The sequence below is a fragment of the Lytechinus variegatus genome, chromosome 13, assembly GCF_018143015.1.
Source record: "Lytechinus variegatus isolate NC3 chromosome 13, Lvar_3.0, whole genome shotgun sequence".
Classification (NCBI taxonomy): Eukaryota; Metazoa; Echinodermata; class Echinoidea; order Temnopleuroida; family Toxopneustidae; genus Lytechinus; species Lytechinus variegatus.
In genome coordinates, this window is record NC_054752.1 from 6,392,612 (window position 1) to 6,409,887 (window position 17,276).

Here is a 17,276-nt window from a genome sequence, read left to right on the forward strand (position 1 = left end):
TATGATGAATTCTCTTGTTAATTCTTATAATCTATCAAATCTATCATAATGTTTTATGAACATAGGCTACTCATTTCTCAAAATTATCTTAAAAATTCAATTTCTTATCCTTGTTAAATTTAAGATACAAGTACCACAACAAGTACAAAATTCATTGACCCCAATGTGACCTGAAACTTACATGATCAGTATAACCATGGTGACACTTAAATATCCTACTCCTAGCTCTATGTCCAGGTTTCAGAAAGTTAACTTTTGACTTGTTGCAGATGAGACAAAAATCAGATATAAAGTCTAGAGTCTCTAACATCTGGCATCTAAATAAGATTCTTCAGTTTCTTTAAACATTAACTCTAAGCTCTAGCGACACTCTCCTTATTATAAAGATCTAACTTTAGAATAGCTTTTCCAAGTAGTAGCACAATAAGCACATCATGAAAACTCTGCCTGGTCGGAAGCTAAATTATACTCAGTGTTTCAACAACAACAAAAAATCCCATGTCTTAACAATAAACATTGGTATCGGAAAGAGAATTAAGACTAAGAGATCGAGAGTGGGAGCCCTGCAGAAATATAAAATAGATCTTGAAATCTTAGGCCTAATTAGACTAAACAAAAAAGATACAATTCCAACCCCCAAATTAAAACCACTCTCTATCTAAAAAAAAAGTCAAACTTAAAATTTAAATTCCATCTAGGCCTAATTTTGCTTGATTCTGAAATAAAATGATGTCAGATCATGCAGATAACATGTAGGCCTAGAATTTAGAAATGACAAACATGACAAATAATGCTTGGAAAAAATAATGTAGAGGAAAGGCTAAACTCAAGTCAAGGATAATAAAATTGGAGAAGACAAAATCATACTTCTCCTCCGGTGAGTGGAGGAGATCAACTTCCGTCAGATGTATAACCTCGTAGTCGCAGTACGTGTGAGTGCTACGTTTGTCATAGATCTAGACCAAAAGCTTCGGTCTTTGTTATGTTGGTTGTTCAGCTGAACTCCGTTGGCTTCACTCACCAAATACAGAGACCGAAGTTCTAGCGCGATCTGTACAGGGGACTCAATGGCCATATGTTTATGTACTTAAGATTGGATAAAACGGGGAAGTGAATTTTTCAATTCAATTCAATTCAATTATTTATTTTCCACTTTCAATTTCATATTTACAATTATAATTCAATTGACATAGTAACATATTACAATCACATTTGAAGTACATACAAAAAATAAATTACATTCTAAAATTACAATAGACAATCATCAGATCGAGATATATAAATATTTGAAAGGGAGGGAGGGCCAACTAAAAAGCAGAGCTTGTAAAATGTAGGCCCCCCTTATTGTTTTAATTACTTTTTTATAGCAACTGAATTGCCTTTTTTTGTAAAAAACGAAATAAAACAAACAAACAAAAAACGTAACAATATTTACATTATGGAATATATACATTATTATACAAATCATATGCATCATATTTTAAAAAATATATATATGAATCATTCACAGTATATACAAATTATTAAAGGTTTTCCACTTAACACTGAAGGCCTAATTTGAAATTGATGAATTGAATATTTAGTAATAATTCAGGAGAAATAATTTAAGTCGTTTTTTGAACATTTGTATAGAATTGCATTGTTTTATATCAATTGTAAATGAATTCCATAGTTTAGGACCCAAAAATATAAACGTTTTTTGAGCAAATGATGTCCTGTTCAATGGCAAATGAAAAGAGTTTGCTTGGCGAGTGAAGTGACTATGAATCGAACTATTTTTTAAAAACATATCAATTAGAGGCAAAGGTAGTTGTTTAGTATTGAGCTTGAACATAAACTGTCCAAGTTGAAAAGTGTACAATTCTTTGATTTTCAGAATTTTATTTTTTAAGAATAGATTATTTGTATGTGCCCGGAAATCTGCATTATTTATTACACGAATAGCTCTTTTTTGCAATATAAATATTCTATCGATCAGCCAATTTGTTGCATTACCCCAAGCGATAAGTCCATAATTTAAGTAAGGGAGGATTAATGTAGAATACAAGGATAGCATAATAGTGTGTGGTAAGAATTGTTTTAATTTACCAAGGATGCCAGTATTTCGAGCCATGATTTTGCAGACATTATCAATGTGCGGTTTCCAAGAAAGCTTGTCATCTATGATTAGTCCAAGGAATCGAGTGGATCGGACCCTTTGGATGACAGTACCATCAAAAATTACATCACTTGGTAAAGCTTCAAATTTATTACTAAACAGCATATAACTAGTTTTATCAAGGTTTAGTGATAATTTGTTTGCTTTTATCCAATTTGCAACGTTTTTAAGTTCTTGATTTAACATTTGCGTCAATTGTTTTGGATCATGATGTGAGAAAAATATGTTTGAATCATCAGCAAAAAGAATGAATTGAAGTAGCCTAGACGACTTTTCAATGTCATTTATATAAATTATAAACAAAAGTGGACCAAGAATACTGCCCTGTGGAACTCCGCAAAGGACAGGCTTGTGTTCAGAGAAATTGTCATTAATTGAAACGAACTGGGAGCGCCCTTTAAGATAATTCCTAAACCATATCAATGGTTTTCCCCGAATGCCGTAATGTGATAGTTTGAAAAGAAGGATGTCGTGATCAACAGTATCAAATGCTTTAGAAAAATCTATGAACAAACCAACCGTACTAGAAGACTGGTCACTTTCTTTGGCAACCTTTTGAACTAAGGAAAGTATTGCATGAGTAGTGCTACTCTTTTCTCGGAAGCCATATTGAGTATTAGAAAGAATATTGTGCTTATGAAAGAAATTTATTGTACGAATGTGGACCAACTTCTCAAGGATTTTGGACAAAGTTGTTAGCAATGAAATGGGTCTATAATTATTTTTTAGCTCTCTATCACCCTTTTTGAAAACAGGAATTATTTTCGATATTTTCATTGATTCTGGAATATTTCCAGATGATAAAGACAGATTGAATATATGAACAAGAGGATGAACAATATAATTCATAGTTTTTTGCAGAAGGTTGTTATCGATTCCATCAAATCCTGCACTCTTATTCAATTTCAGCCCATATATTATTTTGATTATTTCTTGTGGGTAGGTAGGAGAGAAAAATAAAGAACTTTCGTTTCTATCAGTCAGATAGTTATGAAAAGAGTGATCTGTTGGTGGTATATGGCTAGCGAGGTTAAAACCTACATTGGAAAAATAATTGTTAAATATATTTGCCATTTGAACTGTATTCTCAATTATAGCATTATCATGCCTAAGCTTAGTAATCCTAGGATGCTTTGATCCATTGTGAAGGGTAGAATTAATTATCTTCCATGTTCGCCTTAGATCATTTTGACAGCGATTAAATTGGTCATGATAATATACCTTTTTTGCTGTGCGAATGACACTTGTAAGTACATTCTTATAACTTGTATATTGAATCCTTGTTTGATCAGTACATTTAGACATATGTTTATAGTACAACCTATTTTTTCGATTTATCGATCGCAGAATCGAATTCGTAATCCAAGGAAGTCTTGGCGACTTCTTATAATTTTTAGACTTATGTGTAGAAAAAGGAATATTTCGATTTACGTGAGACATGAAAATGTTAATGAAATTAACATACGAATGATTAACATCTTCGTTATTAAATACATCATGCCAAGTTTCTTCCTCAAGGCTTAACTTCAAACGATTAATGTTTTCATCACTAAACACGCGTCTTTTTGTGAAATCACTGGGGGTATTCTTTGGTTGAAATTTATCAGTGTAATGCATAAATATCGGAAAATGATCAGATATATCTGACAGAACGATTCCAGCATTAAACTCTGAATGTATATTTGAAAAGAAGTTATCAATGAGAGTTGCTGAAGTTCTGGTTATTCTAGTGGGTTTAGAAATGAGTGGAAGGAAGGAAGCAGAGAGAAAAGTCTCTAAAAATTCATGTGTGGAAGTATTAATATTGCTCGATAAAAGATCATAATTAAAATCTCCCATTATTATACACCTTTTGTTTTGAACAGAATTATGATTTAATAAATTATTCAATGAATCAAGAAAATCAGTATGGTTGCTTTGAGGTGGCTTATAGATAACTCCTAAGATGGTTTTGCATTTATTTCGGTCAGTAATTTCGATAAACAACGTTTCCAACGATTCACTTAAGAATGACATGTCTTCAATGATAACATAATCAAAGTGATTCGGTACAAAGAATGCAACGCCACCACCTATTCTATTTTCACGATTTTTTGAAAGCATATCATAACCAGGTAAAGAAAACAAAATGTCATTTTTATCTGAAAGCCAAGTCTCAGTTAAACCTAATATTGTATTATGTGGAACTCGAGTATTATCAAGAAACATCCGAAAACGTTCACAATTCTTATTTAAACTTCTGATATTAAGGTGTAAAAGGGATAAGCAGGAGTCGGGCAAACTTTTGAAAACATTTTTTGCTAAGTTCTCAGTGTAATATTTAGAGGAAATAAGACCAGAGGCATTATCGTTTGGATCCAAATCACATTTCAACTCATCATATTTATCATAAATCTCTTGACTAAGATAACGATCATTAATGTTCATCATTAGAATCAAATGTTATTTACAAGGAACATATAGACAAGATAATATTTACTTAATCTTGGCCATGTCTTCTCGAGAATGAATAATGATAGGAGATGCCGTATCTTCCTTCCTCAAGTATATCCTTCCATTATATGTCCAAAGGAACTTGAAGCCAGCCTTCTTTCTTTCCACGTTCACTTCTCCAAAGAGAGCACGAGTTGCAGGGATCAGGTTTTCGTTGATGAAGATCTTCTTAGCTGGTGCACCTTGGATTCCAACATCCTTCGTCGAAACGCTTCTCATCTTTCGCCTTCCTTCGTATACAGCATTCCGAGATCGGCGATTCGTAAATCTCACGATGATGGGTCTCGCACCTCGTCGATCTTTAGGGGAACCAATTCGATGGGCGATGTCGATGTCACTCTTCATGATCGTCTGATCTACCTTCTGTGCCACCTTGAGTGCTATCTCCTCCGGATTTTCGTCCTTCTGCTCCGGAATTCCAGCTATCTCAAGATTCACCCTGCGATGGTACTGATTCAGGTCTCGAACTTCACCAGTCAGGTCACCAACTCTCTCCTCCAGATCTCTGTTCTTTGCTTTCAACTCCTTATTCTCACTTTGCAGCATCTCCACAGTAACCTTGAGTTCATCATACTTGTCACTCAGGAACGACAGTGACTGTAGAATTCCTGTCTGTCCTTCCCGAACATCATTAAGTGCAGATTCTAAGAGCGACAGCTTGCCGGTGAGCGTTGAGGAGAGCCTCGATATCTCATCTTTCAGATCAGAGAGAGCATCTGACCCAGTTTTTGCTGAATTGACTTTCTTCGGTGGCGCCATAATCTGGAAAGGGGCTGTTGCTTTATTACGTCACTGGCATGAAGAGCGCACTGGACAGGAGGATGATGCGTATCTATGGTGATTACCGTTTGCGCACCCTTGGATACGTAAATTTTGTTATTGTTTCTAGGCTGGAAAAGGCGAAAAATACATCAAACATCCGACGATAACACGCGGGTGATTAAATGAGACGATGAAATAGTTGCACAGCCGCAGTCCCTGACGAATGCCGAAACAGATGATATAAAAAGAATGACACCATTCTAAGAATTGACGGAAAAATACAGAGAAATTCAGGAGCCCGCGAAAAGCATGTCCACCTCCTAGACCATTTAACACCTAACAATTTGCGCGACAGCCGAGGTAAGTCACTGTTTTTGTTCCTTTTAACTTGATTTTTCTCCGTTTTTTGGGCAATTAATGCCAAGAGGGAATATTAATTTGCATTTTGGTTGTGTTAACTTCCAAAATTTTTATTCATTAAAGACAAAAATTGAAGAGCCCTGACGGGGCCGGGGGATTTTGCATTGCACTGCAAGTCCCCTAATCTAATCATGGTGACGTGGCTGCACGATAGCGAGCGTCTGTGTACGAGAAATAAAAAAAATAAAATGTAAAAAAACTCCTCGAAACAGACGGCTGCCAGCTGTCTACGTTTGTCACTGAACCATATTAGAATGTGGAGTCACCCTAATATCCGCACTTAGGTCAGTTCGCTGTCGGATTCATATAATGTACACAATATTACAACTCCTCACACTACACCAATGCATACACACGAAACATTCCTTATTACACGGTAAAAATAAAATCAAGATTTAAAACGAATGATATATCAACCTTGTTCTGGTACTCTTTCGGTCTCCCATATTCATAATTTGTTAGATTACGGTAAGATGGTGTATCACTCATTTTGACAAATTTTGGGCGACCACCCCACCACATTCACAATTTCATTCGCACTTGCAGTGTTGCACTGCTGCTACAAGATTGGTCGATCGCACATGCAAGATTTTTTTCGCTGAACCCCCCTTTCTTTACTTTCAATGTGTGCGCGTGCATGCCCAGTTCGAGAGTCATCATATCATTTATCCTTTCCTGAAAAGTACACGTGTGATACATTTGCTGCTCGTCTCAACTCCGACTTTTAATATCTATCTCGCAAAAATGGGTTTCGGTGATCTTAAAAGCAGCAGTGGGCTTGGTGCCCTTAATGATTTCTTATCAGATCGCAGTTACATTGAAGGGTAATTTTCTTTTTATTTCACAAGATTCAACATATGAGGTAGCGAGGCGTGGCTTTGAGCTGTGTGTGGCTGTGCGGCTGTGGCTGTTCCTGGCCTGTGCTGTGTCTGCACTGCCACTTGAGCTCAAGCCAGGCATGCTATTGCCAAGCCCGGCCCAGGGAGCTGGAGCTGCGGGCGGGAGGCCAGGCTCGTGTAATACGAGGCCGAGGCGGACATATGCTCTTCAAAATGGCGTAGAATGGGGTCACAATATAACTCAAAGTAAAAGGGGAAATATAAATTATGCTCATACCATGCATACCTAGGGCCTATAATATATGGATAATTAAAGGTCTATCGTGAGACAGAAATAGAATCCTGACAATCATCATCAAGTCAACACATAAAAATGACAAACTGGACCCCAGATGGCCAGATCAGACTGAGGCTAGAATTAGGATAAGGTCTCGTTTGACGTTCTGTCAAAATTGGCTGATCGATACCGAGAACCAACAAGGCAGAGGTCCAACTTTTCCTTTTTTGATTTGAGGGTCCAGATCCAGTTTGTTCCTCGATGTTGGGATTCTGTATCTCGCGATAGACCTTCAATTTTTTTTATTATAATCGAGGACCAGGTGATGCATAAATCATTTTTTCCCTTTTATTTGGAGTGCTATTGCTACCCCTTTAATTTTGGATGTCCGCCCATATATCATATCCTTGTAAGTTGTTCATAGAATGGGTGATGTCCGCCTAAGTATTACACAAATGAGTTAAATAATAATTGTTATACCTTTGATTTGTATTAGCGATGCGATATCGCGATGTTACAAAATGCCATTTTGAAGAACAGTTTATTAGTATATTACATGTAATTATAGATAAAGATTATTTAACAAGTACTAGAATTATATGTGATTATAAATGATTCATTATATAATAATTAGATCTATATAGCAAATTATCTATATGTACATATAGCAAAAAAAAAATTTGAGAAGTGTGGTGTTAGCTTCTCAGCATCATTCCTCATCAAGACCTTTCATTTAATACCTCATTCATTTCAATAGACCCAGTAAGTACTTACCAGTAACAAGAAAGTTATGGTAGTTTTTGTCTCACCTGCGAAGCAGAGTGAGACTATAGGCGCCGCTTTTCCGACGGCGGCGGCGTCAACATCAAATCTTAACCTGAGGTTAAGTTTTTGAAATGACATCATAACTTAGAAAGTATATGGTTCTAGTTCATGAAACTTGGCCATAAGGTTAATCAAGTATTACTGAACATCCTGCATGAGTTTCACGTCACATGACCAAGGTCAAAGGTCATTTAGGGTCAATGAACTTAGACCATGTTGGAGGAATCAACATCGAAATCTTAACCTGAGGTTAAGTTTTTGAAATGTCATAACTTAGAAAATATATGGACCTAGTTCATGAAACTTGGACATAAGGTTAATCAAGTATCACTGAACATCCTGCATGAGTTTCACGTCACGTGACCAAGGTCAAAGGTCATTTAGGGTCAATGAACTTTGGCCGAATTGGGGATATCTGTTGAATTCCCATCATAACTTTGAAAGTTTATGGATCTGATTCATGAAACTTGGACATAATAGTAATCAAGCATCACTGAATATTTTGTGCAAGTCTCAGGTCTCATGATTAAGGTCAAAGGTCATTTAGGGTCAATGAACTTTGGCTGAATCGGGGGTATCTGTTGAATTACCATCATAACTTTGAAAGTTTATTAGTCTAGTTCATTAAACTTGGACATATGAGTAATCAAATATCACTGAACATCCTGTGCGCGTTTCAGGTCACATGACCAAGGTCAAAGGTCAATGAACTTTGGCCGAATTGGGTGTATCTGTTGAATTACCATCAAAACTTTGAAAGTTTATGGATCTGAGCTGATTCATGAAACTTGTACATAAGAGTAATCAAGTATCACTGAACATCCTGTGCTAGTTTCAGGTCACATGATCAAGGTCATGTAAGGTCAATGAACTTTGGCCATGTTGGGTTTTTTTGTTGAATAACCATCATATCTCTGTAAGTTTATTGGTCTCGTTCATAAAAAGTGGACATAAGAGTAAACATGTATCACTGAACATCTTGTGCGAGTTAGAGTAGTATTCAAAGTCAGCACTGCTGCTATATTGAACCGCGTGATGCAGGTGAGAGGCCAGAGGCATTCCACTTGTTAGTTTGTACAAATCTTCAATTCTTATTTACTCCTTTGTTTTTTAGAACAAAAAGTTGTGACCTTTATTCACCAACTATTTATAGTATACTCGACCAAATGAATGAAAAGAATTCACATAAGTTTACCTTTGCTATTTTTGCACATTTCTCAAGGAGTGCTTATCTTATGTAGGCACATTTTTCTTGGAATGAGCTACCAATCAAAATGAGACAGAAATCATCAAGGTCTAGTTGTCATAGGGCTGTTGTTGAACATCTATTTCTTTTGTATTCTGCTATATGAAATATTCTGATTTTCTCGCCCTGTCATACGAAATTGAGTTTATTCCTCCCTGAACATGTGGAATTAACATTGTTTAACATTATGCGGTTCAGTCAAGTTTTACATTGTCAATTCTGTAAAATTTTAAATATTGGTTAGGCCTAGTTCAAACAATAAAAACTAAAGAAATGGTGAGTGATGGACATCATTGACTCTCCATTTGCATATTACTGAGTTGTGCATATAACTATTTTGAGAAATATAAGCGAAACTTTAAAATGTCACAACTTTCTTATTTTACATCTGATTGGGTGAAATTTTCAGCATTATGCTAGTTAGATTTTTCTCTATTGATTCAAATCAACATTTGTCTGGGGTGGACTTGACCTTTAACAAGTTAAGAAACATGTTTCTATCTGCCTAAACTAGAAGGGGCCAGGCCTGACTAGCATTCATGAAAAGTGACCAGTCGATGTTGGGATTTGAAATGAATCCATAAAGATTTAAATACTAATAAATTTGGATTTAGTTTTAAGATTTTTATTCAAATCTTCAAGGATTGATTTTAAATCATATCCACTAGTCACTATTCACAGCCGTCATGGATTTATTTTCTGGTTCCTATTGTCCTTGCTATTCTGTATATATCCATAACTGATTGTCTGTAAACTTGTAAATTGTTATTATAATCATTGCATTGGATAATAAATCAATTCATTTATTCAATTTCAGGTACACTGTTTCCCAAGCTGATGTTGTCATTTTCAAAGCATTAACTGGGGCCCCAGCAGCAGACCTCTTCAATGCACTAAGATGGTACAATCAAGTCAAGTCGTATTCTTCCACATTTACCAGGTATGTGTAAAATTTTGGCATCTTTTTCTTTTTTCCTTATGTATGTACAGTAGTACAGTACATGGGGCTAATGCATTAAAGGCTGTTCCCCCCCAAAAAAATAATAATAATAATAATAATAAAAGAAAAAAGAAATAAATAATAATTATAAATAATATTTTTAAAAATATCATTTTCAGGGGCTACTTTTTGCATATTATTGCCCAAATCTGCTACATCGGATTTTACATTGCAATGAATGAGGACATGGGGCTAATGCATTAAAGGCAGCCCCCCCCCCCCCCCCGAAAAAAAAATTGAATAAATGATTATAAATAAAATTTTAAAAAATATCATTTTCAGGGGCTACTTTTTGCATATTATTGCCCAAATCTGCTACATTGGATTTTGCATTGCAATGAATGAGGACATGGGGCTAATGCATTAAAGGCACCCCCCCCCCCCAAAAAAAAAATTGAAATCAATAATAATAACAATTAAACTTTAAAAATATTTCAGGGGCTACTTTTCTGCAAATTATTGCCCAAATCTGCTACATTGGATTTTACATTGCAATGAATGAGGATTTTACAGGACTTTTTATTCAAGTTTCAAGGATCATGTTTAGCATAAATCAGAACAATATCTTCATCACTTTAAGTACAGGCTCACTCAAGGGTTCGTTATAAGATGCCACCGCGCACAAAAAAATCAAGCAATAGAAGTCGTGTGTTGTGGATGCCAGAAGTGGTGTCGCAGCACACGCGACCCACTAGTTAGAAATCCACTCCCAAACATGGCTCTTGGTGCAAGGTTTTATACAGTACTAACCTCGCACCAGTGTGAGTGCCGTACATGTATGCTGTATTTTTGTACCGTTGTGCAGGTGTTTGTACAGTGTCTCATTAAAATTGCCCTCGTCACCCTGATTATATTTTATTCAAATTCGAGCAGAAAAATATTTGATGGAAATTTGTCTAATGGGGTGTTGCAAGAAACTTGCGATAAATTGCAAGTCTATTTTCGGTCCCTAAATCAATCATGTCTTGCAGTTTATTGCAAATTAGTGATTGATTGCTAATCTGCTCCTTGAAGCAAGTTTAATCTGATTTGCTATAACTATTCTATCAGTTGTAAAACTGCAAGAGAATATTTGCAATTGATCGCAAATATTTTCTTGCAACACCCCCTATGATTACTATTTGATTTTGTGACATGACAGATAAGCAGCCCCTCCATTGGTTGTGGGATATATCAATTTTTTTTAAAGCCATTTTCTCAATAAATCGAATTTGATTTTATTTGTGCAGGGAATATATAACTCAAAGCATTATTTCTGACTAGAAAATGGAAAAGATAATCCAAATTGAGTTTTGCCAGAGTCAAACCTATATGTAATAAGAGGGGCATTTAGGCTATTAGGATATAAAGGGCCATAGGCAGCCTTGGATTTATATAATCCTGTTGATGCGTGCAGGGTGTACATTATACCCTATTGCACATAAGAGACATGTTTTTTAAGATTTTTTTTTTTTTTAAACCAGCCTACCTGGGGTAGCCAAAGCTGTCAGTGAGTACGGTCCTGCGGTCACTCCAACTGCATCCAAGAAACCCGCTGATGACGACGAAGATGATGACGACAGTGATTTTGACGTCTTTGGGTCAGATGATGATGAAGAGGAGGAAGCTGTGAGTCTCATACCAACTCTTTTGTAATTTTGTAAACCCACAAGTTGGCTAAAATCATTCTTTGGTTTAGGCCCTGTTTGGTTTTGACCGTGTTTTGCTAATGTCCATTGGGTTCCATGACATTTGCTCTGGCGACAATTGCTCCGATGGAATATTTGCACGTTCAGCCGAATATAAAATCCAACCTCCAACACTAAATTAACCCCAATCCTTATCTTTTTATTATTCTGAACCAAAGATTCTATTAAAATCCTAACTCTAACCGTATCCTCTCTGAGAAATTAAGACCGGAGCACATGTCGAATGTGCAAATGTCGTGTCACTGTCCATTGAACATGCACGTACGCATGTCTCTCATTGCCCCTGTAGCATCTTTGTAATCTGAAAATTGTTCATGGATTGTACATACATTCAGTGCACGATGGCGTGCCAGTGAAATTGATGCTTATTCTAGGATGGAGTTGACGAGAGCTTGGGTTTTGGTAAATACGTCCCAGTTTAAGCTGGAATTATGGAAATTTTGTACATGCCCGGAGACACATGTTATTGCAGTTTTCAAGAATTGTTTTGGAGATCAGAGACTAGACATACATGTAGGCAGCATAGTAAGCAAGCACCAACTGTATTGCTACCGCTAGGCTCAAAGGTAGTGTGCGATTGATCCGTCAAGTGGTAGCTCCGAGTTCCGGGCCGATTCAGGACCCGGACACGAATTTTACTATTAAAACCCTCCAATCCAGTTTCAAGCTTGGTTTTCATCCCAAACCTAAATGTTACATGACACATTTTTTTGTACATGACTTTTGAGCATCTGTAAATACAGGGTGTAAGTACTTTATCGGCGTACATGTATGTGTATTGATTGATTTATTCAAATACAATTTATTTGTTTAAAAGCTTTAAATCATGTTGATCCAAGAATCTATTGATTTTTTTTCCTTTTGTTTTACAGAAACCACCTCCAAAAAAATTAGAGGCAAAGAATGCAAAGAGTAAGTTAATGACATATGCTTTATGATATTCTGATTTATTGAAGCTAGGTAGTTGTTCATATGAACAGGCATAGGGCAGTCTTTTGTCTTTGCACTATAAATCCATGACCTTAATCTATGTTAAAATAATGGGAAGCCAAAATGTCAAAATTGCACCTGTGTTTAATACCTGTTTCCTGTCTCTTTGCTCATGTCTTAATGATGAAGAGAACTATGTCAGTATTTATTCCCAGTCAGTTATAAATGATTTGAGTGTCAAATTGGCTAACAAACTGAACTTGTACTGTTGGATATACCTGTCATAATTGGCTTTCCATAGTTAAACCACAACCTTAGGCCATAGTTCAAATTAAACACAGAGTTCAAGGCCCCCATCTTACAAAGACTTGTGATTGATCCAATCAACCTCATATGGACGGCCAGCAAAGTCAGCATCTGAAATTCAACTTTGTTCAAAATATTTTTGAGATATGATATACATTCCTTGTTCTTTTGAAGATTCAGTGTGATTCTCTTTGTTTACTAAGGAGATTGTGCAAATTTCCTGATGAAAAAAATTATGGTATGGATGGATTTCCATACAGTTGAGATTGATTGGATCAATCGTCACTCTTTGCGAGATGGGGTCCTGAACTTACTTTCTTCCAGAATCTTAAGACATGCTTTTTCTATTGATACTGTCCCAGCATTTAAAATCAGATTCTATTCTAACTCATTTTAAGATTGATTACTGCAACTGGCATTTATCTTTCATTATCTGAATACCACCTTCGTCATGTAGACTGTCTAATTTTCGTGTACATTTCTTGATATTTACAGAACCGGTGATTGGTAAATCTAGCGTTCTCTTTGATGTGAAACCCGAAGACAGTGAAACAGACCTTGGCGATATGGAGAAGCTAGTTCGTGCCATTGAGCAGGATGGTCTACTATGGGGTGCAGGTAAATTACTTAGTTTATTTATCTACAGTCTTTTTTTTTCTTTTGGTAATAATAATGGATATTTAGAGGCGCTAAAAAGAAAAAAGTACCATAGTGCGTACAATGTATGAATAATTAACATTTGCAATTATTACTATGATATTAAAGATAAAAGGGGAAATTAATCATTGAGGAAAAAGGTATGTCTTAAGGGAAGAATCCAGGTGTTCTTTAAAAGCTCTACACTTCTAAAATGGCTGCCAAACAAAAATAAATGTGACTCGGTCAATAGTCCGAGTACAATGCATTTGACATGCACATCAATACAGCTCGTGCAGCCATCATTGGTGTGTCGTGACTGAGTTTGGGAATTCATAGTTAATTCTAGCATACATTTAATTCCTTATCTTGCACTTTGTTTTAATATATCAAAGATTATAGCCATATACTTTTGATGATCGTTGCCTCAAATCAGTAATCAACATCTGGGTCCCGTAACACAGAGGTTAATGATTGATCGTTTGCTTGATTTCTACGATTGATTGTGCATTGTATTCATTGGAATCAATCGTAGAAAACTGTTCTACGATCATTGCTAAGTTTTGTGTTACGAGACCCTGAAAAAAGTAGTATTCAGTTGCCAATCGTCGGTAATCTGATCGATTGCATCAATAGTTCAAGGTTAACTCCCATGCCCACTCGTAACTCGGTGTTCAAATTTTGTGCTTATTTCGGTAATAGAAATCACAAGTTTGATATTTGCATGCAAGGCAGACTGTTTTAGACCATTAGTTCTATATTGACCTTCTTTCAGTACTAGCATGGCCTCCCTGTGTTCCTCTTTTGAAATTTTGCAGCTTCTATTAAACTTCTCATTAAGAACTTTACATGGCCTCTATGTTTTAATTCCTATCAAAATTTCATCTTCATTTTATTTTTGTCGACAGCCAAACGTATCCCAGTGTGCTTTGGAATTGAGAAACTTCAAATTCTGTGTACAGTTGTAGATGACAAGGTAGGTAGTTCAAAGTGTCAGTTGTTATACAAGTGAGTACAATTGTTACCAGCCACCACAAAACCAAGAATAAGTCGCCCAAAATGAATTTTGAGATATTTATTAAATTTTAAAGAAGCACATCCTTAAGGCCTGGTCACACCTCCCGAGCGTTGTTGGAGCGGTAGGGAAAGAGGGTCGAATTTCGCTCTCAAAATTGGGGAAAAAATCGAAAACAAAAATTGAAAACAAAAAAACAATCGAAATCAAAAATGGTAAACGGTAGCGAGCGGTGATGATTTTTTTTCTCTCTGTTCCATGACCGATCCAACAACGCTCGGGCAGTGTGACCATGCCTTTAACTTCAAAATTATATACTATTTGTCAAAATTGATTAAGGGACAGGTCCACCCCAACAAAATGTTTATTTGAATAAAAAGGGAAAAATCCATCAAGCGCAACACTGAAAATTACATCAAAATCAGATGTAAAATGAGAAAGTTATGACATTTAAAATTTGTGCTTAATATCTCAAAACAGTTATATGCACATCCTGGTCGGTATGGAACTGGGGAGACTGATGATGTCATCCACTCACTTTCTTTTGTACTTTATCATATGAAATAGAAAATATTCTTATTTTCTCCTAATTTTCAAATTAAACAAGTAATTCCTCCTTGAACATGTGGAATTAGCATTGTTTAATACTACATGTTTCAGTGAAGTTAGTCCTTATTGTCAAATCTGTAAAAAATAAAATAATGAAATATTGTATAATTCAAACTATGACACAGATACTTGATTGAATGCAGAAAAAACAAAGGGAGAACTTCAGGAAATAAGGAGAAAACATTTGAAGTTATGGTTCATTCAAGCATGAGATGTGCACACTGTGCAATTTCATTTAAACTTCCAAGCAGTCTACAAAATGATACAAAAGAAATAGTGAGTGGATGACGTCATCAGTCTCCTCCTTCGCATACTGACCGGGATGTGCGTATAATGCATTTTTTTGTGAAATTAAGCGAAACTTTAAAATTTCATAATTTTCTGATTTTACATCCTAGTTTGCTGAAATTTTCAGTATTATGCCTGTTGGATTTTTCTCTTTATTCAAATCAACTTCATGTTGGGGTGGACTTGACCTTTAAAGAGTGATGCCTTCAAATTGTCTGAATTCCATTTTCACAAGGTGCAATTGCCATAGCGAAGAATCGCTTTGTACTGAGTTCTGATCCCGTCTTCTTTCTAACGCAGGTCAGCGTCGATGATCTCCAGGAGAAAATCGAGGAGTTTGAAATTGTCCAGTCTGTCGACATTGCAGCATTCAACAAGATCTAGGTTCCACGTGTATCTCCATCTCCTGCAAGCTCCATCTCGGCAAATGCACGTTGGCCAACCTGCAGCATGAATTGAAACTGTCAGAAGACTAAACTCCACAGTGATGCATTCCTCACCAAGTTTATTATTCAATTCATTTATTTTCAATTCCAATTAAAAGAAATTTACAGAGAAATACATGCAGGCATTATTACAGATTGTCAATACACAGGAAATCCCTAATGAAGATATACACATGCAAACAGTACATAAAGCTACCCAGAATTTTTAAAAATAAAATGGAATTGAGGAATACTGCAAAAAAAATCAACATTGAGTTGTTGTCGAGGAAGCAATGCTATGAGAGGGAGTCAAAGAATTGAGTAATTACTAGAAAGGGACATGAGAAGAAATTGAAATACATGTATATATGAATACATTACATATACAAAGCAAGGATCTTGGCCCAAGTAATGACCAATTTGAATTGGGGGTTTGTGGCCTGATTTCATCGTGGGGAATTTCAATCTGGACATAAATCACTCATGGTAGAACAAGATTTATGACTACATGTACATGTAGCAGACCTTATGTAATACCACCGACTCACTATCATAACAAGTGCAAATTTTTTATAACAAGTCTACTATCTGCAAATCAAATGGAATGATTTCATTAGCACTTTTACTGTTGCAAACTTGTTTTCACTAAAAAGTTTTATGAAATTGGTCCCAGTTGTCTTTCATGCCATTTCTCTATCCTTCAAAATCTATCAAATTTTTATTTGAAAGTTTGATTGATAGATAAGTGATTGATTTTTCAAGTCTAAAGAGTTTCATGTTCAACTAAACAGGATCTTTGATGACCTTCTGTTGCAGCATTAGCAGTCTGTCTAGCATTGAGTGTTATTTTCTAGTGATTTTAAATCCCCAGAAAATGATTAATCATGCAGAGACTTGATCCATTCCAGTCTAGTAATCTAGTACAAATGAGAATTGAATATTTTGTCAATTATAGATTTATAATTCAAATTTCGTTGTGATTTGATCATGTGGTAAGTCACATCATAACAATCTACAGAGGGTATTTTCAGGATTTCATTCAATGAAGATTTATAGGACTAAATAAAGCATTTGCCGAGATGGAATTCTTTGGTATTCTCCTTTCTTTTAGTTTGTTTTTGCATTTTATTTTTTTTGTGGGGGAGTTGGGCATGTGAGACTGCAAAACAAGGGGCATCTCTAACCATCAAAATGTCTGTATTTCAAATGATAGAAAAATAACCAAAGGGTTTCAAGAGCTAGCTCAAAGATTGGTGCATTGTTTCCAGAACATTGTTTTATCGATACACTGATTCATTAAAGGTAAAATCAAACTTGAGATTGATATTGATTGTATATCCATGTCATGTAAAAGATTCT

General features: G+C 35.7%; 2 protein-coding genes across 3 annotated transcripts in view; one reads left to right on the forward strand and one right to left on the reverse strand.

Annotated features, from left to right (window-relative positions):
• LOC121425874 (DNA-directed RNA polymerase I subunit RPA2-like) overlaps nucleotides 1-6,435 on the reverse strand; it is a 36,168-nt gene extending 29,733 nt beyond the window's left edge. Inside the window, exons 1-2 of one of the 2 annotated variants that reach the window (XM_041621957.1) lie at nucleotides 6,363-6,435; nucleotides 6,251-6,332 (exon numbers count right to left, since the gene is read on the reverse strand). In XM_041621957.1, the coding sequence (XP_041477891.1) occupies nucleotides 6,251-6,332; nucleotides 6,363-6,367 (87 nt within the window). In that variant the 5' untranslated portion in view covers nucleotides 6,368-6,435. Of the gene's footprint in view, nucleotides 1-6,250 lie in introns of both variants that reach the window. The other variant, XM_041621958.1, reaches the window with a different exon arrangement.
• A 50-nt stretch (nucleotides 6,436-6,485) lies between these two features.
• Nucleotides 6,486-16,998, forward strand: LOC121425875 (elongation factor 1-beta-like). Its single transcript, XM_041621960.1, has 7 exons — nucleotides 6,486-6,657; nucleotides 9,838-9,960; nucleotides 11,484-11,628; nucleotides 12,581-12,620; nucleotides 13,440-13,562; nucleotides 14,489-14,556; nucleotides 15,793-16,998. Exons 1-7 carry the CDS (start codon nucleotides 6,578-6,580, stop codon nucleotides 15,874-15,876), a joined length of 663 nt encoding a protein of 220 aa, XP_041477894.1. The 5' UTR covers nucleotides 6,486-6,577; the 3' UTR covers nucleotides 15,877-16,998.
• Nucleotides 16,999-17,276: the final 278 nt, after the last annotated feature.

Coding starts and splice junctions, on each gene's coding strand:
- LOC121425875 (XM_041621960.1), top strand. CDS start 6,578: ATGGGTTTCGGTGATCTTAAAAGCAGCAGTGGGCTTGGTGCCCTTAAT. Junction 12,621..13,439: donor AGAGGCAAAGAATGCAAAGA/GTAAGTTAATGA, acceptor TGATATTTACAG/AACCGGTGATTGGTAAATCT. Junction 14,557..15,792: donor GTACAGTTGTAGATGACAAG/GTAGGTAGTTCA, acceptor TTTCTAACGCAG/GTCAGCGTCGATGATCTCCA.